The 25,828-nt window shown below is 40.5% G+C and overlaps 2 protein-coding genes across 3 annotated transcripts in view; both read right to left on the reverse strand.

Moving 5' to 3' along the window:
- Nucleotides 1-753: 753 nt before the first annotated feature.
- Nucleotides 754-12,206, reverse strand: LOC137331395 (mucin-4-like). 2 transcript variants are annotated; one of them, XR_010965450.1, is made up of 5 exons: nt 11,441-11,517; nt 7,934-8,102; nt 5,717-5,896; nt 3,527-3,582; nt 754-1,276 (listed from the first exon to the last, which is right to left on the reverse strand). XR_010965450.1 is itself a non-coding variant. In XM_067995166.1 (4 exons), the coding sequence occupies exons 1-4, from the start codon at nt 12,168-12,170 to the stop codon at nt 3,528-3,530; spliced, it is 414 nt and encodes a 137-aa protein (XP_067851267.1). In that variant the 5' UTR covers nt 12,171-12,206; the 3' UTR covers nt 3,527. The 2 variants fall into 2 exon arrangements, 1 of the variants encoding a protein (XP_067851267.1); XM_067995166.1 differs by lacking the exons at nt 754-1,276; nt 11,441-11,517 and adding an exon at nt 12,161-12,206.
- Nucleotides 12,207-14,739: 2,533 nt separating this feature from the next.
- The window catches only part of LOC137331104 (mucin-4-like), a 68,844-nt gene continuing 57,755 nt past the window's right edge, over nt 14,740-25,828 (reverse strand). The window contains exons 27-30 of the mRNA XM_067994708.1: nt 21,609-21,698; nt 19,121-19,256; nt 15,912-16,099; nt 14,740-14,820 (exon numbers count right to left, since the gene is read on the reverse strand). Of these exons, the coding sequence (XP_067850809.1) occupies nt 14,740-14,820; nt 15,912-16,099; nt 19,121-19,256; nt 21,609-21,698 (495 nt within the window). The remainder of the gene's footprint in view (nt 14,821-15,911; nt 16,100-19,120; nt 19,257-21,608; nt 21,699-25,828) is intronic.

Below are 25,828 nucleotides of genomic sequence, written 5' to 3' on the forward strand. Positions count from 1 at the left end.
CATCTCTCTCTGCGGTTGCCCTCCCTCCTGCTGTGCAGGTGGGTGTGTCACAGCACTGTGTTGTGGAGCTCCACGTGTCAGAGGTGGACGGCTTGGCCAGCGAGGCTGGTGATGCTGTTCACCCTCCGAGGAGGTCATGACTGCAGCTACAGCGGCCCCCATCCGGAAGATGTACATCTGAGGGGGTCCGCAAGGTTGGTACATGTGTCTGGACCCTGGGGTAAGAATGCAAGTTGGTGCATTTGATTGTCAGGAGGAGGGTGGTGGAGGCCAAACTTTGTCCCAAGTGACAGAGTGGCCTCCTGCAATGAGTGAGGGTCCCCCCCTCCCCCCCCCCCCCCCCCCACCTGTCAAATGGACCTTTGCAGCTGCCACAGGCTGATAGCTGCAACACGTCCATTTCAACTGGGAGTGTTTCCCCCAGTACGGGAAACAGTCCCAGTTGTTTCTAAAATCCCATCCCTCCAGACATTTTCCCTTAATCAGGTCTGTTAATGACCTGAAATAGCAATGTAAATAGTCTTAAGTGGCACCCCGCTGGCTTTAATTGCCTGCGGGAGTCCCACATGCGGGGGCTGCGCGTGCACGTCGGCGCGTCTGTGGGGAACCCGGAAGTGGGCGGGTTGGAGCCGGGCTCCCGACCCGCTCCGGGATGCCCCGATAGCGGGTGCTAAAATGGAGGCCATAGTTTCTGTAATGCATAAATGTAACGCTGTGTATCAGTAATCCATTCACCAGCCTTTGATTAGACTTGTTAATTATTTTATTTAAAAGTTTGATATATTACATAATTTTGGTATAGAATTTATTATATAAAAATTTTGTATAGAACTTTTAAATGATTTGCTTCAGAATACATTAAATGCAGGACTCCTCCAATCCCCTTCATAAAAAATAAGTTCTATTTTTGCTTTGTTAAATAAAATCATCTTCCATATTAAAATTATCTTATTTTTCACAAATTAAAGGGCTTATATATTAAATTTACATATGATTTGATTACATGTTCATGTGAAATAGCAATTTTATGTAAACATTGTCAAATATTATATTGGAAAATATTGTTGATTAGAGGCTAAATAACTAAAAAATTGATATAAGTATACATATTTATTGAACCTATATAGGTGGAGTACATTTTTGGTGTAGCATTTCCTTTGTGCCAGTGTGTCACTTTTAGCAAAATACTTCATTGAATTCCTCAGTGCTATGTTGATGGATTTATGGCACATCTGAATCAATAGCATCCATTTCCGATGACATTTCAATTATTTTTCTAGAAAAGAAGAATATATGTTTTAACTAAAATAGATACAGTACTTTACTAGTGTATCGTAACAGGAAATCCTGTGCTCCCAAGAAGCATGGGATTGTACAATTACCCAGTACAGTATTGAGCCTGGACTTTTCTGCAGTTTTGCTATAAAAATAATTTAACAACATTTTGGGTCAGATTAACCAAATATTCAATAACTAAGTTAGTACATTTAACCAAGTCTGGAGATTACATTTTACTTGGCTTCCATTATAATCAGAGAATGATTGGGCAGAACAGCTAAAGGTAACACAACTTGACAGCAAGTGAGGAGGAACTGAATTAAGATGCAAGGAAGAGAGCGAATGAATAACCTGAATGAATTTTGTGGAGTGCTTCTTTTAAATGTTAAACGAAATGGTGTCCGCTGGACAGCTCTCATGATGGGGTACAAAAATTGTTAATGAAAAATCTGAGGGAACTTAATACTGTAATGGTCCAACTTGTTTCCCACACTCTGGACTACTTTTAAAAATTGCTTCTCGGGATGTGGACGTCGCTGGCAAGGCTGCATTTATTGCTCATCCCTAGTTGCCCTGAGAAGGTGACGGTGGACACTCTCCATGAACCACTGCAGCTTTTATGGTGATGCTGCTCTCCGCAATAGTGTTTAGTTGAAAATTCCAGGATTTTGACTCGGCGATAGTGAAGTAACGGCGATTATAGGTCCAAGTTAGGATGGTGTGTGAGTTAGAGGGAACTTTGGGAGGTGATGGTGTTCCCACAATGATGCTGATCCTGTCCTTCTCAGTAGTAGAGATTGCAGGGGAGGGAGGTGCTGTTGAAGTAACTTCGATATGTTGTTGCAGAGCATCCTGTAGATCATACATACTAGAGCTATATTGTGCTGGTAATGGAGGGGGTGGATATTGAGTCCAGTGCCAGGGGCAATGATCAAGTGAACTGCTGTGTCGTGGATGATGTCCAGCTTCTTGGGTATTGGAGCTGCACCCATCCAGGCAAGTGGTGAGTATTGCATTAAACTCCTGACTTAAGCCTTGTTAGTGGTGGAAAGGCTTTGAGGGGTCAGGAGGTGAGCTACTCATCAGAGTATCCAGCCTCTGCCATGCTCTTGTAGCTAAGATGTTGCTATGGCTGGTTCAGTCAATAGTGACCCTCTTGGATTGCCTTCTCAGTCTGGTTGTCTTTGGTGTTTTGAAGGTAGGTGAAATCCTGATTTTCTTTTATCTGTGACTATAAACTCTCTTCAAGACAGCCTTCTAAGTCTTGATTTTAGCCTCAGTCTTGGCAGGAACAGTTTCCTTCTTCATAAGAAAGCTGTGGGCAATCACAAACAGCAGTGTCGAGTAGCGGAGTAGGAAAAAGTAGCATAGAGGTGCGGGTCGTGAATAGGTTACGAGAGCAGTGCTATTGGGGAGCCCAAAGACTATGGAGCAGCATGGGAACATCAATGGCTGGGAGAACGTGGGTTGAGCAGTTGGGTCAGAGGTACCAAGACAAAACTGGAGGGCGAAGCATCAAGGATAAACGGCAATTTTTTTTTAAACAATATTACCCAGTACGGCCGAGCAGCCTGAAGCCAGTTTGCAAAAGCCACTAATGCAGGAAGTGAAATTGGCTCTGATGGAGAGCTCTAGTGATGGGTGAGAAAAATTAATTAAATTACTAAATGAGATAAACCTATATAAGAGAAATACATTTATCAGGTCATCTAAAATGCAAACCTGGAAGAACAGAAAAAATGGTGGAAAAAGTGAGGGTTGAAAGGTAGGAATTGCTCTGCAGCAGCACCTGGTAGCCAGAGTTTGAAACTATCACCAGATATGGTGGTTAGTAGAGCAATTTGAGATGGGTGGGCAGCGATAGAATGGGGTTTGAAGCTGATATTGGGTAGGAGAAAGAAAAAGGTTGCGGAGCAATCATGAGTTACTAGAGATGGAGGGAGGAATCTTAGAAGCATGGAGGGCATGGGAAGATTTGATAGTGTGAGCAAGGTCCTGGAGACATAGGGAGAGATCATTAAACTATGAGTGGGTAGTTTGGAGATGTCAAGATGCAGATGAATGCCAGGAAAAAACAAAAAGGGGAAGGGGAATCTCAAAGACTGAAAAAGAGTAGGGTATCTCAGAATCACAGAGGATCTCGGTGCATTCAGTTCACAACTATAGTGTAAATGCAGCCTGACGTTGGAGTGAAGCCAACTCACACTTGGGCTGTAGGTCAGTCATAGATTGTGACCATAATACTTACATTACCATGCATTCGGTTGTGAAGAGTATCTTTCATTATGTTCTCCACTTCCAGTGCTGCAAGAAAGAAATTGCCATTTCATCAGAAAATTGTCCTTGAATGCTGTTAAAGCAGTTCATACCATGTGTGTGATGGCTTCAATGGTTTACTCACAGCAGTGTATTTCTCCCAGGAGCCACAAATGGGAATTTTAACTAATTCCAGCAGAGAGCTAGCTAAACAACTTGTAAACAGCAACTTACTGAGAAACAGTGTCTCATGACACTGGAACCGTATAACTAGTTACTCTTCAAAATTATTAGTGTATAGTCCAACAATTCGAGGATATATTTCTGGGATTAATCTTAATCTAGTTTCATGTAATGCTTATGACCATCATAATTTCCTAAGAGGTTCAAATGCTTCTGTGCTATTTTAGCACATTCGTTAATGTGTGTCAAATTCCTGTTTGCACTATTTTAATGGAGTTAACATACTTAAAATAAATAAGTTGTCAATCAGTGTGCTCAAAATAGTGCCCTGATGAATTTCAGTCTCATGAAGTATAGACTTTCAGACATTCAATGCAACAAAAAAAAATCCAAAAGCTGAAATTAGTATCCAGATCACATTCTCTTGTATCATTGATAACATATTTTCAGCCACAGATAGAACTCATGGCCTAAATTTTCCACTTGAGTCACACATGTGGACTTGGACAGGAAATGGAGGGGGAGCTGATCTACTGGCCACTGCTGCATTCAAGATTTCTCGATGGTTGGGTGTATTATAATCAAATCAGTCAGCCAGCATATTTCTCATCATTTGGCCATAGCAACAATGAGTGCCTGAGATTTCTTTTCGTCCCTGGCATCCGACGTTCCCATGGGCAACACAGGGCTACTTAAAATTTAAAATTACAGAGATTTATGTGCTAAATTTAAAAAAAGTGAAAGTCATTCTTCGCCATCACTCCAGGCAGACTCCTCAATGGAGACCAAAATTAAGCAAATAACCCTGAGACGGGGTCAGGGACAAGTAGAAGTCCCACTATACTGAAGATTTGTCCCTTTTCCTCTAAAGTGTAAAATACAGCCCCATGCATCTATTATAGCTAAATCCAAGTAGTCCCCCAGTCCATGCCTCCTTAATTTAGGAACATAGAAACCAGGAGTAGGCCATTCAGCCCCTCGAGCCTGTTCTGCCATTCAATTAGATCATGACTGATCTGTATCTTAACTCCATCTACCTGTCTTGGTTCTGTAACCCTTAATACCCTTGCCTAACAAAAATCCATCAATCTCAGTTTTGAAATTTTCAATTGATTTAGCCTCAACAGCTTTTTGGGGAAGAGAGTTCCAGATTTCCACTACCCTCTGTGTGAAGAAGTGCTTTCTGACATCACCCCTGAAAAGCCTAGCTCTAATTTTAAGGTTATGCCCCCTTGTTCTGGACTCACATCAGAGGAAATAGTTTCTCTCTCTCTACCCTATCAAATCCTTTAATCATCTTAAACACTTCAATTAGACCACCCCTTAATCTTCTCCAGTCAAGGGAATACAAGTCTAGTCTATGCAACCTGTCCTCATAATTTAACCCTTTTAGCCCCGGTATCACTCTGGTGAATCTGCGCTGCACCCCCTCCAAGGCCAATATATCTTTCCTGAGGGCTGGTGCCCAGAACTAAATGCAGTACTCCAGATGGGGTCTAACCAGAGCTCTGTACAGCTGTAACATAACTTCCACCCCTTTGTATTTCAGCCCTCTTGAGATAAAGGCCAACATTCCATTAGCCATTTAAATTATTTTTGTACGTGCCCACTAGTTTTTAGTGATTTCTGTACCTGTAAATCTCTCTGCTCATCCACAGTTCCTAGATTCTTGCCATTTAGAAAATAAAATTTGGGACATTTTGCCATGTTAAAGTTACTATGTGGATGCAAATTGTAGCAAGTTTTTTTGATTTCATTGATGTACTCGGTAACAACAAAACGTAATTGCCTCTGAGTCGTTTGAATTGTAATTCGGATAGATTGGCAGTGTGGCTTCAGTTCAAACCACAATCTTGTGGTTCAAGACTTTATGATGAGTACATAACATGCTTCAGTTTTGAAAACCATATTATAATGCTGTACACCACTAAAGAGATGAAAATAGTAATATCCTACATTCTTTTGCAATATCTTTAGGAATATAATCCATATAACATACCTGCTTATGTCATTTATGAGTCTTTCCCTTTTAGGTGGTTTGCACTTCCATATAATAAAAGAAAATACTATCAGCAAGAACCCCAAGGCTCCAAATAAAATGCCAAAAAATGCCCCAAGGTTCATGGATAGGTGTTCACAACGTTTACCGTAACTAGAATATATTGTCCGTGGAACACATCTGTAAATAAACACAAACAGCATTAGGAACTGAAATTACAGGCATCTGCCTGGTAAGATATCTCAATAGGGTCTAATTAACCTAAGATTTTTCACTGTTGGCCAAGGACTGTAGCAGTAAAATCTTTGTACAACCCATATATGAAGCTTAAATAACTTAGGTAATGCCTCATCTTTATTTTTTTCAGTTTGTAATTTTTATATTTTCCTTTCTTTCTTTAAGATCTCTACACCATGCTCTGTCCTATCCAAAAAAAAAAGTACGGTAAATGCTGTAGGCCTTTGCCAATGTCACTCTCTAACTACACACTGTGAAGTGTGTGAGGCTGACCTGTGGTGCTGCCTGATGATTTTCTATCCCTCCCTATAGGCAAATGCCTGGTCATCATGCTGTAACTTCACTAATGGCATCGTTAAAGTTGGCAACTCATTGTTTAGAGAATCACGGACATGGATCTCAATTCAATACCATAGTCTTCCATGTCTTAGTAACTCTTCCTAACCTGTGTGTGGCTCAGTCACAGCTAACTTTCAACTTTTTCCTACCTCTGACCCAACATCTCAACAATATCCCTGGTAATTTTTACACTTTTTTCTCGTTTTTGAAGATGTCAACTCCTGCTGGGATGCTGTTCCACAGGTGCCAACTGCCCTTTGTGACCATCTTCTGTGAGTTTGAGCAATCAGTTCTGGCAGGTTTTTTGACTGAACCTGGTCTGCTTCTCACTCCACTTCAGCAGGGCCAATGATTGCAATCAAGGTTCGGATCCTTGGCTTTTTGTCCCCTCTCTTTCCTGGCCCGGGGGCATTGAGACCAATTATGGTGCTCCAACTGCTATCTCAGCTGAGGTCAGCCACCTTGGCAATAAACCAGGAACAGAACCTGGGACTTTCCCAGTCTGTGTGGCTCACTGGTGTACCAGCCAGTGGTTTTACCCATGAGGCCACTTGTGGGACTATTTCTGATGTTTTGCTGCGCTTAAATGACAATAAAGTGGATAGAGACATGGGAAGAGAAATAGAAAAGATGATAGAGAAATAAATGAAATAATGAAGGAATAAGAAACTAAATGAATTACTAAAACAGAAGAAGTCATGAAAACAAAAAGGAAGAAAAAAGGAGTCAGAAAATCATGACCAAAGGAGGGAAAAGTAAAGAGAACAGGCAGGAAAATCCATGAAGAAAGACAAAAGAGAGCACATTGTGGTTGCTACTTGTCAATTGCATTCTGGCCCTTATGTCATTTATTTGCACCATTTCTTTTCCCAGAACTAAATCAAGCAATGCTTCCTCGGACTAGAAACATAATGATTTAGGAAGCAATCTTGGATGCATTCTGAAAAGCATTCCACGCTTTGACTACATATAATGACATTTTTATCTTGGTATATTTTCTGCTATATTTTTCACTGTTTAAAGAGGCTGCCTCAGCCATTCCTCGACTTGAGAAGGTCTGCCCAACAAAGTTTTTTTTCTTCAAGCATCTATTTATAATGAACTTTGAAAGCACCATATATGTACCTAGCTGCCATCACTAGGCCAAACTAACCTCACTGGAGGAGAAAGGAAACAATTTCAGGCATTACCCTTTTATAGGGCTATTAGATGAGTAAAGTTTGAGAGACCCTCCCTCTTGATTTACTGAACTTTACCTGGAATTGAAGAATTCTAGGGAGGAAGGAGATTGCCGAGCAATAGCTAAGCAATGTCTGGCAGCCTTTCTGAGATTGCTAAGATATCGGAAGGTGGATGAGATGTGACTTATTGGAACTTTGACTCATAAAAATGAGGGCGTAGATTCAGGGGGAAATTTGAAGGAGTTCTTTGTTAAGGAGAACAGCAATGACTTTTAAAAATATGTAAATAATATGAAGGCATTTTGAGATTTCTGTTTATAATTCAGTATTCTATCATTCGAGTGTGTTGCACTGACAAAAATCTGTATGCAGGAGAAGATCTAAAGATTAATTTCCTTATAACTTCATAATGAACTGGTGACTGTTTATCAAAGTACTAAAAAATAAATGCATTTCATACTTGCACAAAGGTCCAGTTGTCAGATGCTGGCACTCTGCCTGATTCAGACAGTAATCGGAATCACAGGGAGATCGGCAAATCGCTCCACTTTGATCATCCCATTGTAGCGTATATCCAACAACTGTACTGTCATTGCAGCTTAGGTAATTCAACAAATCATCATATGATACTGTAAGAAGAAAATGAAAGATTGAGTTTTGTGCAATATTTTCCTTTACTAATTTAAACTAAAAAGGTAGATGTGAATATAAGGTGTTGCTGAGGATTCATACCCTTGTAAAAGCAGGTTAACCATAACAAAAATATCTGAGAAAAGCTGAGGTTTGCTTGTTCAGGCCTTATTGTGTCATGTATTCAGGTGTCGTGTTCTGCAGCTGCTCACTCAAATCAAAAAGTAAGTATCTTCGAGCCAATTTTAACCTCTCTGCCTGGTAAACGGGGCAGTAGCAGCCCGAAAATGGTATTGGGTCACTTATTACCCCTATTACGCAGCCACTCTGGCTGACACCATCTGGAGCGCCTGCCTGCTTCAGGCGGGAGGTCACGTAATATGCAAATCGAGCTTCTCTGATTTACATAGGGCCCCGATTGCAATTTCAAGGTTTCTGATTTCCCGCCCTCCCAGAACCGTCGAGCTGCAGCGGGGTGCCCATTTGGTGCCCCCAGCTCGCCAACAGAATGTAAATGAGGCCTGGGCCTTAATAATAGCTCGGGCCTTAATAATAGCTCGGGCCTCGTGCCAGCAATGCCAGCAAGAACGGGCAGGCAGTAGGCATGCTACGCCTGCCCCCCACCCCGCCTTGCCAATTCTCCACCTGTGGTTAAAATCAGCCCTTTTATTTCTAGTCTGACCAGCCATGAGCAAATTTAACAGAAATATTTGGAAGTTTCATTGCAGGAGTGACAGCACTGTTAATATTACAGAGCTAGGGTTACATCGTGCGGCTGGTCTGAGACCAGTAAAGGAAGACCCTGTTTTACAGCCAATTATAGTGCAGGCTCTCCCTGGCTGTAAATCATACCCTTGATGCCAGAAGAGAGCCCTGCGCTTGCTTACATCCATTGGCAGAGCTCTCTCCACGTTGATAAATTCTGACTGTTTTGAGAGCAGAGACGGGAACTTTGATATTTGAAAAACATTTTAAAAAAGCATTGCTTCAGTTTATGAAGTGCCCAGGAGGTGCAGTGGCCTAATTTAACACTTTTTAAATCTGACTTGATACTATGTGAGATAACCTCCCACAAAGGGCTCAGACAGCTGCATCTATACTCACATCAGTGCCTACCTCTGACGTTACACTGTCAGTTTTGTGCTGCTACAAAATGAAAACCACTTTGCCATGACTCAAATTTGACAGCACAAGTGCACATTATTGCTTATTATGTAAAAGTAAAAATAGATTTCACACATTCAGTACCACAAACACTTGGGGGATGTAAATTCAAACAGCTGTTTGAATAATCACTGATAGCTATACAGACAGGAGCATTGGGGGTGTAGTACTGGCATAAATAGAAACAATAAATAATAATACTTGTATCAAAGGTTCACAAGGGCGCTTCACGAAATGAACTGATTTGAGAACCACAATGACTGTTTATGTCGACAAATGAGCTGACCACAAAGTTGAGTAATAAAAGGTTACAGGTAGAAATGGAGAGATGGTTAGGTGGGGGTGAGACCAGTGTATGCTTGGGGGAATCTTGTAGGTAGACTGCTGGTCTACAATGAAACTCTTAAAGCCAGTTCATAAGTAAAGTTAAATATTCAATTTGTCCTGGTGGATTAATGGTCATATTTCTAAAAGAATATTGCAGTGGGTGTAGGTTTGGCAAATGGATGGGTTCTCAAATTGTGTTTATTTAAGGTAATATTAAAAAAAGTCACTCCTACTTCTCAGAGGATAAGAATGTACAAAAATCTAGTGATGTTGCTGGAAAAGTTAAAAAGTGAACCATTTTTTGGAAATGTGAAGGTGGTAGTTTGGGCATAATGAAGTACAAACATTGTTAAAATTCCCAATATTTTGTATTTAAAGCACTACAGATGAGGTTGAAGACATATGAGACACAACGGGCCCGATATTAGAAGGGAGGCGGATTGGCAGCGGGGGGGTCGACTGGGCACGTGGGTAACGCGCCCAGTGAAATCGGGGTGCTCCGCACGTGATCGCAGCCTAATTGAATGTACTTACGCATGCTTCCGGGTTTCCCGTTCCAGACATGCGCAACGGGCACACTGCGCACCCATATCACAGGCTGACAGCAGGAGAAGCCCTATTTAAAGGGGCAGTCTTCCAATTCTCCTCCTGCAGCAAATTGGCAGCATGGAGCAGCCCAGAGGCAAGGCTGCTCCAAGGTTCTCCGACTCCTCACTCCAGGCGCTGCTCAATGCTTTCACAAATATTGACTTTTGTAAAATTGTTAATCATTACAACCATGTTAATTTAACTATAATGACTCTCTTCTTTGAAAGCTGAGCTAATTGAAATGTTGCTTGTCATTAAGCCCAACAAAGCAGGCCTGGAGTTCAATGCTCATATTTTGTTTATACCCCCTGTGTAATTCTGCATAAGTTTCCCTTGAGTTGCCTTTAGCAATCCCTTAATAAACAAAAAGCTGTTCTTTTTCTTTTTGCTAAATGAATGGAAAATATTTTTCAACAGGAACAACCCTCAACATTGCTAAACATGGGTGAATAGTGGGTTAGCTCTTTCTGCTGGTATCGTGCCATAGCTAATGCTGGTCTACTTTTTCATTAAAATTAGGTGACAAAGGATGTTATATCTCCCTACCTCTTTTGGTTAATTCGTTCCTGCTCCATAATTCATTTGATCAATCTCTTTTTTCCTGTCAATTTAGGTTTTATTTTATCTCCCAAAAGATTGTCAAATAGACTTAAATATAACATTTTAGAACAGTTTGATCCAAAGTTTACAGTTCCCTTTTAAATGGAGAAAATGTTCAAAATCTCTAATATTTTTGTAGAGGTTCATACTAGAAATTTTAATATTTATTCTTGTATATAGATTAAGAATATGATAAAGGAGACAACCACTTGTTTTCTCCTAATACTTTTAACTTGTAACAGAGTATAACTATTTAACATAACCACATTCTCGTAAATATATTGTTATCGATTAAATGGTTTAGATTTGCATATCCAGCAGAGGTTCTCTGCTGCAAGTTAAGCCGTTGCAGAGCATATTCAAGTATGTGCTCTTATTGGGTTTTACATGTCGTCTGGGGGTTGATTACATTAGTCTTGTGGTTAGATGGACAGCAGAGAATCAATTTTAAATATGTCTGAAATTTTGAAACACACAGAAAGTAAACAAAGCATTTTATCACATTGTATCATCTACCACATGCTCAGTGCTATCCGACCATAAAACTTTCTGGTAGGATTTGTTACTTTTGTTTGTAGAATAATGGCCCAGAAATTACTTGGAGTGGTGAACCAACTGTGCTCGCCGTTCCATAGATTTATATAAGCCACCAACTCACCGCGGTCTTTACTGGGTGCACTTCCTCTAATAGGAAGCAGAGAAGAGCCCAGCGTTGGCTCCAGCGAAGCTAGGACCTATGGGAGAAGTGAGAGGATCACATGCTCTCCTCGACCAATCCAACTGCAGCAATTTTGACAAGCTACAAAGAGTTTCTGCCAGCTTGGAACGTAAAATTCAGGAAGTGAAAGGTACAAGAGTAAAATCATTTGTAAAACAGTTATAGACCAAAAAAAAAGGGTTAGAAATAATCAAATTAAATATGAGACAGAAGAGAAAAGTAAAAAAAAATCTTAATTTTTTAATTTAATTTTTTTAATGACCAAAAACTATTAAATGAGACTCCACATTTTTAAAAGTTAATTTTTGGTTGTTTGGCAATCATTAAGACTTACTGCCCTGTTAAAACTTAGTTTGGACCTGGTATTTTTGAGTGTACCTGTTTTGTGGTGCTATTTGTTACTTTCCAGCTGGGCAGATGAGCAATTTGGCGCTGGTCCCTTGTTTCCACTGATTCCAGCCAGCGATATCCTTTTAATTCGAAGTTATCACATCGCTGACGAACCAGGAGAAGCAAGTTCCGGATTTCCGCATTTCACTGCACATGTGCGAACGCCGGAACTTGCTCCTCGATTTTGTCACTAACAACGGTGAGCGCTGTTGAGCTCTCCGTTCTTTTCTAAGCAATTTCTGGGCCACCATGTTAAAATCTTACACTTACATTTAGTCATATCATGAATGTCATCTCTTCTTAAAGGTTGAAAAGAAATAGCATCAGGGTTCAGTTCACGACTAAACCGCTGTAAATTGTTAAAGGCGTTCAGAATCGCAGCATATAATCTGTTATTTAGGAAATCAATGACAGTCTTGTTTCCATTGTAATTGAATAATGACATAACAGCAGCAGTTATTGTTCCTCCCTGTGACCTGTTGGTGGGTAACACACACACAAAATTAGTAATGATAATTTGCAGCTTATTATGTTAGATAGAATCATAGAAGTTTACAACATGGAAACAGGCCCTTCGGCCCAACATGTCCATGTCGCCCAGTTTATACCACTAAGCTAGTCCCAATTGCCTGCACTTGGCCCATATCCCTCTATACCCATCTTACCCATGTAACTGTCCAAATGCTTTTTAAAAGACAAAATTGTACCCGCCTCTACGACTGCCTCTGGCAGCTCGTTCCAGACACTCACCACCCTTTGAGTGAAAAAATTGCCCCTCTGGACCCTTTTGTATCTCTCCCCTCTCACCTTAAATCTATGCCCCCTCGTTATAGACTCCCCTACCTTTGGGAAAAGATTTTGACTATCGACCTTATCTGTGCCCCTCATTATTTTATAGACTTCTATAAGATCACCCCAAAACCTCCTACTCTCCAGGGAAAAAAGTCTCAGTCTATCCAACCTCTCCCTATAAGTCAAACCATCAAGGGGTAGCATCCTAGTAAATCTTTTCTGCACTCTTTCTAGTTTAATAATATCCTTTCTATAATAGGGTGATCAGAACTGTACACAGTATTCCAAGTGTGGCCTTACTAATGTCTTGTACAACTTCAACAAGACATCCCAACTCCTGTATTCAATGTTCTGACCAATGAAACCAAGCATGCTGAATGCCTTCTTCACCACCCTATCCACCTGTGACTCCACTTTCAAGGAGCTATGAACCTGTACTCCTAGATCTCTTTGTTCTATAACTCTCCCCAACGCCCTACCATTAACGGAGTAGGTCCTGGCCCGATTCGATCTACCAAAATGCATCACCTCACATTTATCTAAATTAAACTCCATCTGCCATTCATCAGCCCACTGGCCCAATTTATCAAGATCCCGTTGCAATCCTAGATAACCTTCTTCACTGTCCACAATGCCACCAATCTTGGTGTCATCTGCAAACTTACTAACCATGCCTCCTAAATTCTCATCCAAATCATTAATATAAATAACAAATAACAGCGGACCCAGCACCGATCCCTGAGGCACACCGCTGGTCACAGGCCTCCAGTCCGAAAAACAACCCTCCACAACCACCCTCTGTCTCCTGTCGTCAATCCAATTTTGTATCCAATTGGCTACCTCACCTTGGATCCCGTGAGATTTAACCTTATGTAACAACCTACCATGCGGTACCTTGTCAAAGGCTTTGCTAAAGTCCATGTAGACCACGTCTACTGCACAGCCCTCATCTATCTTCTTGGTTACCCCTTCAAAAAACTCAATCAAATTCGTGAGACATGATTTTCCTCTCACAAAACTATGCTGACTGTTCCTAATCAGTCCCTGCCTCTCCAAATGCCTGTAGATCCTGTCTCTCAGAATACCCTCTAACAACTTACCCACTACAGAAGTTATTTGAATAGTTGATATTTAATTTCCATATGATATTTTATTTTAATTCTTCTGGCGCCACAATAAAAGGGCATAACTGGAGACATTGTAACAAGGACAGATGTGTCACAAACTTGACTGTGGTAATTGCTGGAAGAAACCATAGAACTAGCCAAGAGCTGGGTTATTTTTCAGAGTCGTAAGAACAGTATTCCCATCGGTACAAATGCTGTAGAAACATCGCAGCACTACACTATTTTATAAGCTATTTCAGATGGTTCTAAATAGACCTGTAGGGAATCTTGAAATCCTAAAAAGGAGGCTCAGATGAGTGTGTTTAACCACTCCATCGTATTGTCAGGTTCACAAACTACAGGTGGTAACACATGCTGCCCCTCTTGGACTAGGCTGAAGAGGAAGATTTTAAGATCTCTGTTATTGGACAGGTAGCACTTAACAATAGAATTCCACGTCCTTGTCTTTTAGGACTTTTAAGTATAGCACTTGCCATGAACTTTGTTACCATACACCGCCAAGATCTTGTCGGATCATCCAGGTTTTTCCAGATTTAGAAGAAACACAAACCCAGTAAATTTGATTCTACCCAGAATGATAAGAAGAGAGGTGCCTCGTCAAAGCTATTCTGGGAGCATGCAGGATTATGCTAATACCATTCCAAGAGATAGACCTCATCCCAGGAAAATAGGAGTGGGGTTACGGGAAACCCTGTCTGCTGTCTTGTTGAGGAAGATTTGAGAATGTGCAAGCCTGAAGCGTACTTAATAGTGAGAAAATCATAGCAACAAAATCTTTTCACGGTGGTTTGTAACTTAAAAGTTTAATGATTTAATATTTATTATTTATTCTAATCAGGTTGAATATGAACTCATCTATAAATAATAGATAATTTAAAAGATATCTTTAATATACCTTGTGGTTTTAAAATAAATAAGCAAATCTACTGATCAAAATTTCAAAAATACCAACCAGAAAACAGGCTTTGAATTGTCGGCAAACCTTTGTAATCTGGACATAATTCCAAAGACCTAAGAAATTTAAAAGAAAGGTTAAATAAATCTTCCAAGGTAAACTTTAAAAGACCGTGGATTGAAGTGATGCTGTGTGATATTAATAACAAACATGTTAACGTGTTTGTGGAGATACATGTATGTGAAAGTAAGGTGAAAACCTAATTAAAATAAATATATTAATTCCTTTACTAAAATAGTAAACAAAGGAATTTCAGACAAATGCAATATGTTAGTAATTTTAACTCCAATAATTATGAGTTAAATTAATATTACTAAGCATATTCTCTCTCTGACATGTTTGAGTTTTCAGAAACTATTTGAATATAAAATATTCCGTTCTCAATCTCAATTAGAAAGCAGGATATGCTTTGAAAATGCTGCTTATTTGAACAATGTTTATATAACCTTTAATTTACATATTATTGAACATATTGCTGATAAAATATTGATATGGGTGCAGGGATTCTCCTCTTCATGATGCAAAGTGCCCGTGTCACGGGACTTCCACTTGTCTCTCCATTTCTACCCCAGCTTCGACCCATTTCCTGTGTTGGGGCTCATTATGTATACATAGCAAGCTCCCAGCCAGATTGCCACCACAAAGAGGGAGCCTGCCAGTGCCAGCGAGGAAACTCCAGTAGTGTTGCAATGTGAAATCCAAGCAGTGTCAGACTGTCTATAGGGGTTATGCTTGATCCTTTTGCTTTTCATGTAGTCCGCAGTCAGATTTCTGGCTTCTAGATTTGTGTTCTGTGCATCTGAAATCACTTTGCATAGATCCAAAATAGTATAACTGGCCAATTAGATTCCATGGGGTAAATTTTCATCTTCATTACCTGGGTGGCAATCTTGCAGATGGGATCGCCCGCCCTTTCTAGAATTGAATGGAACGAAAATTGGGCGGGTTTTATAAAAGGTAGGCGATCTGCTTCACCAGATTACTGCCCAGACAGTGAAGATGAAAATCTACTCCCATTTTTTAAATAATATTAGAGAAATGTTGCATATGATTTCTTTTAGAACAACTTACATTTATGGTCTGTGACACAAATATATTGAATATCACTAAACGAGTGTTAAGCCACCAATGGCAAATTAGATCATACCTTTGCTGAGGTGATATTAGTCAGAGAGATGTAATCTGCGCTGCTTATGTTACTTAAGACACTCGAATTGATTCCCTGTAGTTTCAATGTAATATTGACTGACCTCTTTGGAATAGCTGAAAATGAAAACATCAAAATATATTTTCCCATAATTAGTATTTTCTCTTTTCTCTTTTCAGGTGTAATTGCTGGTCAAAATATAAAATGACAGTACTAAAACAATGTAAACAATACAGTTGTGGATATCTAATTTTCTCTTAAATTGCTCTATTTGTGCTGTAGTAAAAGAATTATCATCTGACTTGTACTCAGGGATTCCAGAGGGCCTTCCATTCCTTGTTCACAATTACTTTGTTCACTCACCAGCCACCTATGTCATTACATCTTGATCTCGTCCACACCTTTTAATGGGTCAATGAAAATCTTGTTTTTCCTCCAATTTTTCATGGACAGGTGGGGTAGATTTTCAATTTACCGCCCGGGTGTAAAACTTACGTTGCGGATAGGCCGGCCATTATAGAAACCGCTCGATTTCCATTTCCATGGATTTCAACAGAAATGAAAACCGGGCAGTGACGATAACAGGCAGCCAATCCATAATGCCAGTTTTATGCTTGGACAGGAAGTTGAAAATTTACCCCAGTTTATCAGTGTCACTTACAGATTTAACCAATAGCTGCCGCTCATCACCTGGCTTGTTTTCCATTACCTCAGCAGTTTCTAACTTCTCTTTTCTCTATCCCTTTCTGACCCTTCCCTCATCATCTCTCCATCTACTCTTTTGCTGGTGATTTCACTCTACATTCATCAACTTCCTTAAAAAAAAAACTGACAATTTTAAGTTAAATAAAAGATAGTGTAATATGTTTAAAGGCTAATTTGATGTTTAAGGTGTTTAATAGGTATTTTGAGTGGTTGGAATAATAGTTTCAGGTTGAAAGAACTTTGTAAAGACATTTAGATCAGGGCCTTAGTTATGCAAGGAAATGGAAGAATATGTACCGCAGTATGTAAAGGGCAGTGTTTCACATGCTCGTGATGATTGGTGATTGTGAAAGTTTCATCAATGATATGGGCCCAAATAGAAGATACTCTTGAGTTTGAGGTCTAGCTGGAGGAGGGACATAAAAAGCATGTTAGGAAATTGATGGTGGAGAAAAAGGGACTGACAGAGGCACGGACTGAGCTATCGTAAACAATGGTGGTAAGGAAGGCTAGAAAAACAGTGGAGTAATGCAAGAAATATCAGTGTGAATAGTTTTTAAATACTAAGGATGCTACTCAGGAAATCGAAGGAGAAATTGAGGAAAAGTCAGAACAGCGTGCTGGAACTGAGGAAAAATGTAGTTTAGAAAAGGGGTTATAGCAGTTGGAGATTCAATGGAATGATTTGTGGAGAGTTATTTTTATTAAGGTAAATAGGTCAGTGATTGGTCTACTGGGGATTTATATGAATTATATAATAGAATGTAGCTAGAGAGAAATTAGAATTCTAAAAGAATTAAAGTGGAGCTCTCTCTGATATAATTTATTTGGATTTTCAACAAGCTCTTGATAAAGTTCCACATGAAAGACTTCTATCTAAAATAAAAGTTATAGGAATCCAAGGTGTAGCACAGGAATGGATAAGAAGTTGGTTAAAAGATTAGTAAAGAGAGAGTACTCAAAAGAGGTGCAGTGTCAATCTAGGGATAACTGTTCAGTGGAGTCCTGTGGGGGTCAGTACTCACGCCCCTGATGTTTCCAACCGACAGAAATTATCTAGAAGCCAAAAAAGCTGGTAAAATTTGTGGTTGACACTAAAATAAGGAGGCAGAGAATGTATCAATATGCCAAAAGATATAGATCAGCTGTGCAATTTAGCAAGCAAAAGTAAAGACCGATTAATGTATTGCACATTGGTTGAAAATGTAAAGGTGTAAAATGAATGGGATTGCACAAGCAGAGGTTTAGAAAGACATCAGGGATTCATCAATTTCAATGCCTAGATAATAAGGTGAGGTAATTAAAAAAGAAAATTGAATGCTGGGATATATAGCCAGAACATTAGAGTACTAGGGCTAAATTTAACTCTCATTGACATGTAATGGTTAGAAAATGTAGCCCTACAAGTCACTAGAAGTTATACTAGGACTATACAATACATTGGTAAGATCTTAGACTAGTAGACATTAGGCAATGCTTCTATTTTAAAATTCTCATCCTTGTTTTCAAATCCCTCCATGGCCTCGCCCCTCCCTATCTCTGTAACCTCCTCCAGCCCTCCAGATCTCTGTGATCCTCCAATTCTGGCCTCTTGCGCAACCCCGATTTTCATCACTCCACCATTGGCGGCCGTGCCTTCAGCTGCCTAGGCCCTAAGCTTTGGAATTCCCTCCCTAAACCTCTCTACCTCTCTCTCCTCCTTTAAGACACTCCTTAAAACCTATCTCTTTGACCAAGCTTTTGGTCACCTATCCTAATATCTCCTTATGTGGCTGGGTGTCAAATTTTGTTTGATAATCGCTCCTGAGACGCGGCTTGGGACATTCTACTACATTAAAGGCACTATATAAATGCAAGTTGTTGTTACTGTGTTCAATACTAATCACTGCCCATAAAAACCAAATACAGAAATTGAAGAGGGTGCAGAGAGGAATATTCCAGCATGAGCAGGGTTTCCCATGGGCAAGAGACAGTAATGTGCCTCTTAGGCTGATTTGAAGTCACACCCCTGCTATTTCCAGTGAAGCTGCTCTGTGTCATCCCCTTAATTGACGTCACTAGAGTGGCCTTGCAGGGAATGAGACTCTGGTCAAATGTCTCTATGTTGGCTAGAAAATAGACTTTTTTTAATATTCAGCATTTATGGCCAGTTTTATTTTCTCTTGAACAAACAGTACCCCTACATTTTCTTACCCTTTCATAAAATAGTTAAAAAAGATATGTCAAAGTTTAAAAAAGTGAATCATAACATTTCTCTAATTGACTTTTGAAGTTCCTTATTATATTTTATATATAAAGATTTTGTACATATTAAATGTATGATTCATATATTTGAGAGCAGTCTTATTCGTATTTACAATAATTCATTAGTAACAAAACTGAAAAACAAACTTTGGGCAACAAACATGTTTCTAAAATAACAGTATATCAGATGCATTAACGTACTTGACAATGGTTCTGCAATGAACTGCAGTTTTGCAATTGTGCACCACTCCCCTCTGTACTGACTTGAGCATTTGCAGACTGGTTTGCAGCCATCGGCAGGGTTGGGTACACAGGTTCCTCCAGTACCGCAGAATGAGGGAGGGCATTGGGAGGAGTCACATGCGATTCGCAATGCAGTGCAGGTCGTACCATTTCCTAAAGTATTAAATGCACAAATTGTTATGGACCTAAGGATACCAATGGTTATTTTAAATTACCATTAAAGTAATACTCTTAATATTTCTTATATAATTGACAGTGGGTTTCCCTAGGATATAAAATCTCAATTTTCCAGGTCACTGAAGGCATTGATGTCCATTCTGTATTATGGAAGAATATTGCTCTGTATAGCTATGCAGTGCTGCATATAACAGCCCAGGCAAGGAATGTTATGTGCATCTCCCTGCATGGTGATATGAAGAATCCTGCCTTGAGAGATGGACAGTGAGAATTCTTACAGTATTTACACATCATTATTAGGAATTATAGGATAGAATTTCCAGGGAGTTCCACCAATTGTCTGCTGTAACTTAGGAGGAACAACGAATAGTGAACAAGTGAGGATGATGTGTGATTTGGAGGGGAATTTGGAAGTGATGATGGTGTTGGTGTTGCCACAACATTGGGGCTCTTGTTCTTCTTGGTAATAGAGGTCTCAGGGGAGTGAGCTACTGTCAAAGTAACCTTGATGAGTTGCTGCAATGAATCCTATACATATTGCAGCCAGTGTGTGTCAATGATGGAGGGGGTGAATATCGAGTCCAGTGGTAGGGGCACCAATCAAACTCTTCTGGATGTTGATGAGCTTCTTGACTGTTGTTACAGCTGCATCCATTAAGGGGAGTGGTGAGTATTCCTTCATACTCCTGACTTGAGCCTTGTAGATGGTGGTGAGGCTTGGAGGAGTTAGGAGATGAACCTCCCATTGCAGCATACCCAGCGAGATAAGCTCTTGTAGCCACACTGTTGCTATGGCTGGTCCAGTTCAGCTTATGGTCAACGGTGACCAGAATGTTGATGCTGGGGGACTTGGTGACGTTGGTGCCATTGAAGGTCAAGGGGAGGTGGCTGGGCTCTCTCTTGTTTGAGATAGATATTACCTGGCATTTATGTGGTGCATATGTTAACTGCCACATGTCAGCCCAAGCCTAGATGTTATCCAGGTCCTGTTGTAGATTGGCATGTTCTGTTTCATCATCAGAGGATTTGTGAATGCAGCAGAACATAATGGAATTGTCAGCAAACAGCTCCACTTCTACCCTTATGATGGAGTGAAGTTCATTAATAAAGTAACTGAAGGTGGCTGGGCAAAAATCCTTCTCAGAGGAGCTCCTGCAATGATGTCCTGGGGTTGTGATGACTGGCTTCAACACCGACAAGCATATTCCTTTGCATCCGGTATGATTCCAGACATTGGTGGATTTTTGCTTTGACCCCTATTGACCCCTCCTTGATGCCATACTCGGTCAAATGCTGTCATGATGTTGAGGGCAGCTATTTGCACTTCTTGAAATGTTGCACCCATTTTTTGATCAAGGCTGTGGTGAGGTTTGAACCAGAGTGGTTCTGATGGAACCTTAACTGAGCATTAGTGAACAGATTATTGGTGATTAAGTGTTGCTTGGCGTCATCAATAATGCCATTATCACTACTGATTTGGGAGGAGGCTGATATGGCAGTAATTTGTCAGGTTAAATTTGTCCTTTTTTGTGCTTAGGACATACCCTTAGAAATCTTCCATGTTGTTAGATGGATGCCACAGTCACAGCTGTACTAGAACACCTTGGCTAGCTCTGGTGCACAGGTCTTCAGCACTGTCATCAGGATATTGTCCGAGCCTATTGCTGTGTACTCGGTTGCTTCTTAATGTCACGTGGAGTAAACAGAATTGGCTGAACACTGGTATCTATAATGCTGGGGGCCTTGGGAGAAAGCTGAGTGTGATCATCCACTCGGCACTTTCAGCTGAAGACACTTGCAAACACTTTAGCCTTGTCTCTTGCACTCATGGGCTAGGCTCCAACATGGTTGAAGATGGGGATGTTCACGGAGCCACCTCCTCCATCACCATTCTAATTGACGTCAGGAGTCACACAAAAAAGTTTTTTAAAAAAAGAAAAAGGCCAGTGTGTCCTCCAACTGACCCAAGGATCTATTATGAGCAATCAGCCTCCAATTTATCTGGGGCAAGTACAATAATTACATTTTGTGGCCGTAAACATTTATATCAATTTACACACAGCTGTACTTAGCAACAGAATAATATGCGCTTTGTGATATAATGCTTGTAAAACAGAATATCCTTCAACCTACCATGAACAGTGCCGTGTGAGATTTGTCAGTATATAGTTTCTATATACAAGGTATATAAAAAGCAGATTTTCAAAACGCAACGTTCAATATTATGGAAGTGTGAACAATGATTGCCTCTGTATGCTTAATTAATTAGCTGAGCCACAATTAAGGAATTTTTAATGACTATACAAAAAAAAATTGGGATATATTTACCTGAAAATCCTGATTTGCAGGTACAGTTATAACTTTTCCCATCAGAGGTACATTGTGAATTTGGAGAGCATGATTTACACCCATTGATACCTGTTGGTAAAAGTAAAACATTGTATGAGTCTAAACCATTACTGTTTGTCCACCTGCGTTCTCAACAGTAATAGGTGAAGACTAAAGTTGTCATCGAAACAGTTTAATTTTTCACATCATCTTATCAATCATGGGCAAAGTCTTGCTCTTCATGCTGGCCTGACCGCTATAGAAAACTATATAAACCTCAATGTGACTGTGTACACCCAGACTGTCATTGCAGTCCTTACCTAGTTAAAATGAGGGCAACGAATTACCCCCTCCGATCCTGCGGTCTTCCTGCCCTCTCCTGATGTTAACTTGCTCTTTTGAGCAGGCGAGCTGGACACCCTACATTGGCTGGTGGGGTCTTGTTTAAATATGCAGATTGAGGCCTGATGCCGTCTCCAGGACCCGATCTGCAATTTTATTTAGAAGCCTGAGCGAGGGAGCTGTGATAGCTTCCCTGTCAGCAAAACCTGTCAGGAGGTGGATCGTGGGCCAGAAGAGGCTCAGGCAGGTAAGTCTTAACTTTTTCTTTAGATGTCCTTGTGGGCCAGGAGGAGCAGAAATGCTCCTCCAGGCCCCAGAAAGAAGCCTTGGGCCTCCATTCACCCCATTCACATCCAGGGCACCCCAACCCCAACCACTTAGTTGACTGCTGGATCCCGCGGGTCCCCGGCTGTGGCCACCTGCTACCTGAACTGGTGCTCCTGCCTGCCAGCCAGGTAGTGGATCTGGCCGGGTTTGGGCGAGGATTGGAGAAAATTTATGGAAATGAGGCTCAGTTTTAATAGTTTTTGGACGTTTTAAAATAATTTTTTTTAAATTATAGTGAACATTTTTATTTTTTTACTTTCTCTTTCTGTCTCTTTTATCTCAGTCTTTTAATCTTCTCTTTATTTCGCTTTCCCTAACTGATTTTATAATTCATTTACTGATCTTATCTGACACTTCCTGGTTCTTAGTCTTCGCGGTTTGTGAATGAGCTTCACTTCCTGGTTCTCACAGTGTGGCTTGCTTCAAGCTAATTGGTGGAGGGGACAGAGAGACCTTTTCCCGCTCTCACAGCCTGGGAAAGAACGTTGCAGTTTTTTGAAATTGCATTTGAAGTAAGTTGCTGCCAAAAAGTCTGCGGCAACTTTGTATGTGTGTGTATGTGTGTGGATATCCGCGTGTATACGTGTGCGTGTGTGTGCATATGCGCGTATACACACAATATATGAATTTTTCACCAATCTACATTGGAAAGAATAATGCGGCCAATTTTGGTTTCTTTACTATTTTTCAGCAGGAACAGCGCACTTGCAATTTTGAACTTACTATGCTATTCATGCCATCATTTTGCCCGCAGCAATTTTGGAGTGGGCCAAGAAATAGGCACCCAGGGCTCCTGCCAGAAACTTGTATGCAAGTCGGGGTGCTACGACATACTTAGGACCCCAATGCTATTTTTGTATGACAACATGTGGCATCATGCTACTGTTAAAGTAAAATTTAAGCTGTTGGGTTAAAGGCAAAGATGAAGTGACTATTGTGTGCATGGCTGCGGTCACTGCCCCGAGACCACACTGAAATGCGCTTTGCGCAGACCAGACTAACCATAATTAAAAGCTTAAACATAACATGACAAATTAGTGTACTACTAAACAAAATGGACTCTACTAAACCAAATGGATTCTGCTCAAGATGGACTGTGTGAGAAGACATTAAAAAATGCTGAGCTTGTGTGTTTAGAAAGCTGACTTACAGTCTGGAGTTACAAAGACAATTCACAACGAGCTGATAAAAACTACAGAACCAGACTGGATAGACAAAAACCATACTGTCTTAAGTTGATAACAGTTGTTTTAATGTGATTGGAGGTCAATTGTTGCTGCGGGGGCCTAATTGGCTAATGTGTAACTAATCAAGACTAATAATGTAATAGCTGCTGAAAGTCTGCACTTGAAAGGTATAAAAAAGCGCGACAACCATTTTGAAGTTGAGAAGGTGGCTGCGTACACTGCGGAGCGTCCAGTTCTTCTCCCAAAGTACTTTGTCCAATAAACTGCATGTTGAATCTTTAAGTCTGACTCCGAGTGGTGATTTTCCCACAACAAATTGGCGTAGTCGGCAGGATCTCACTGCTGGTGAGCTGATCGGTTGGCCTCGATCGGCGAACTGGAGTAGAGATTATTGAACTGTGGGAGTCAGACTGAGCCAACAATGCAGTTAAAAATGGAGGAAAGTTAGGGGAAGTTATGGGACTGTTGGGTAAAAACAGGAACTGATTGCTTGTGCTGATCGACTAAGGACAAGGGAGTGCCTGTCTCAAATGTGCAGCCTTAGACCGGTTGTTAAGAGGGGAGATCCCCCACACGAAGGTCAGGACCATGAAGTGGGCGTAGAGGCGCAAGGGGCACTCAAGATCGTGAAGCACAAGTAGTCAGGGCCATCCGGTATCAAACTCTGTAGTGGCGAACAAACGCAGAGATAATTAGAGCATAAGTTAATTCACGATGTGTACTGTCTGAAGTTTTAATGTCTGAAGTTTTAAGACTGCGTTAAGGACCTGATCACCCTGACCTAGAGCCAGGCTCCGGTGGAGGAAACACGTTACCAAAACGGTAATCGTGGCCGTGAGTGGGATTTAAAAGTAAAATCCGGTGAGAAGAGACCGGGAGTTAAAAGTAAAATCCAGAGTTTGGGCCGGGACTTAAAAGTAAAATCCGGTGAGAAGAGACCGGGAGTTAAAAGTAAAATCCGGAGTTTGGGCCGGGACTTAAAAGTAAAATCCGGTGAGAGAGACCGGGAGTTAAAAGTAAAATCCGGAGTTTGGGCCGGGACTTAAAAGTAAAATCCGGTGAGAGAGACCGGGAGTTAAAAGTAAAATCCGGAGTTTGGGCCGGGACTTAAAAGTAAAATCCAGTGAGAGAGACCGGGAGTTAAAAGTAAAATCCGGAGTTTGGGCCGGGAATATTGCTGAATTAAAAGTAAAATCCGGTGAGAGAGAGAGCAAGTAAAGATGACAAGTGGGGAAACTAGATGGGAACCTGAGACAGACACTCGTTGATTAAGCAGATGCAAAAGGATGGCTGGGATGTTTCTCAGACCTTAGAACAACAGAGAAAGTGGGTAGATGGGGAAAAGAAAGACAGAACAAAAAAGGCAGGGGTATTACTAGTCCACCAACTAACTGGACTAATAGGACAAGTAGGCGCTTCCACTAGAAAGTGGAGCGAAGATAACGATAAAATTAGGGAATTAGAATCTAGGGTAAGGGAATTAGGAAAAAAAAGGAATCAATTAAAATGTTTAAAAGACAGAGACCTGAAAAAGAGAGGTTCTGTTGTTCCAGTGTACTGTCCCTTTAAAAAGCCTGTACTGATCAGTGCTTTTTTTGTCGGTGTTGTGGGCCACGCCCCTTCTTACTGCGTCTTACGTGTTTTCTTCCTTTGTGTAATGTATCTGTTTTGTCTTGTGTTTAATTCTGATATTGCTGAATTAAAATTGGAGTTATTGAGGTTAAGTGACCTATTAAATTCTGGTTCTTATAAAATGTGAGCATGTTAAATCCCAGACATGGGATCTTCTAAAAAAAAAATGGCATTTTGAATTTTTATCTTGTGATTGGCTGTGGTTTAAAAAAGAGGTTTAAAAAATTAACGGGACAAATTAAAAAAAGCTATCTGGTATCACTGTGATAGGAAAAGTCGGAAACCTGGAACAGCTCGGAGAGTTGGTTATAAACAAACCCACTAAAACTATGTGAAAAAAAAATTGATGAGAAAGGAATGTAAAACAAATCGTATGAAAAGAAAGCATAGGTTAGACAATTGGAAGTCCATTACTTGAGCTATGTACTGACACAGGGTACTAAACGCCTATCAGTTTTACCCCGCCACAGTATGATAAGGAAGTTCGATCTGACCAAAGAGGGGAAACCTTCCCTGACAAATTGTATCTCAACAATTATATCAACACCTCCTAACTCAAGTGTTAAAACGAAGCGAGACATGGAATGGAGGTGGACATCATAAAAGAGATAGACAAATATGGAGACGTAAAGGTCTGTGATAAGTCATATAGCAACTGCCTTTAATATAGATGCCTCAGTTGTTAACACCATTGATTTGGACATCTTGAAAACACGGAGATTAGGACTTGGA

This window comes from Heptranchias perlo, chromosome 13, assembly GCF_035084215.1.
Source record: "Heptranchias perlo isolate sHepPer1 chromosome 13, sHepPer1.hap1, whole genome shotgun sequence".
In the NCBI taxonomy this organism is placed as follows: Eukaryota; Metazoa; Chordata; class Chondrichthyes; order Hexanchiformes; family Hexanchidae; genus Heptranchias; species Heptranchias perlo.

Coding starts and splice junctions, on each gene's coding strand:
- LOC137331395 (XM_067995166.1), bottom strand. Junction 5,897..7,933: donor ACAACTGGACCTTTGTGCAA/GTATGAAATGCA, acceptor GTTTATTTACAG/ATGTGTTCCACGGACAATAT. Junction 3,583..5,716: donor CTCATAAATGACATAAGCAG/GTATGTTATATG, acceptor TCTTTCTTGCAG/CACTGGAAGTGGAGAACATA.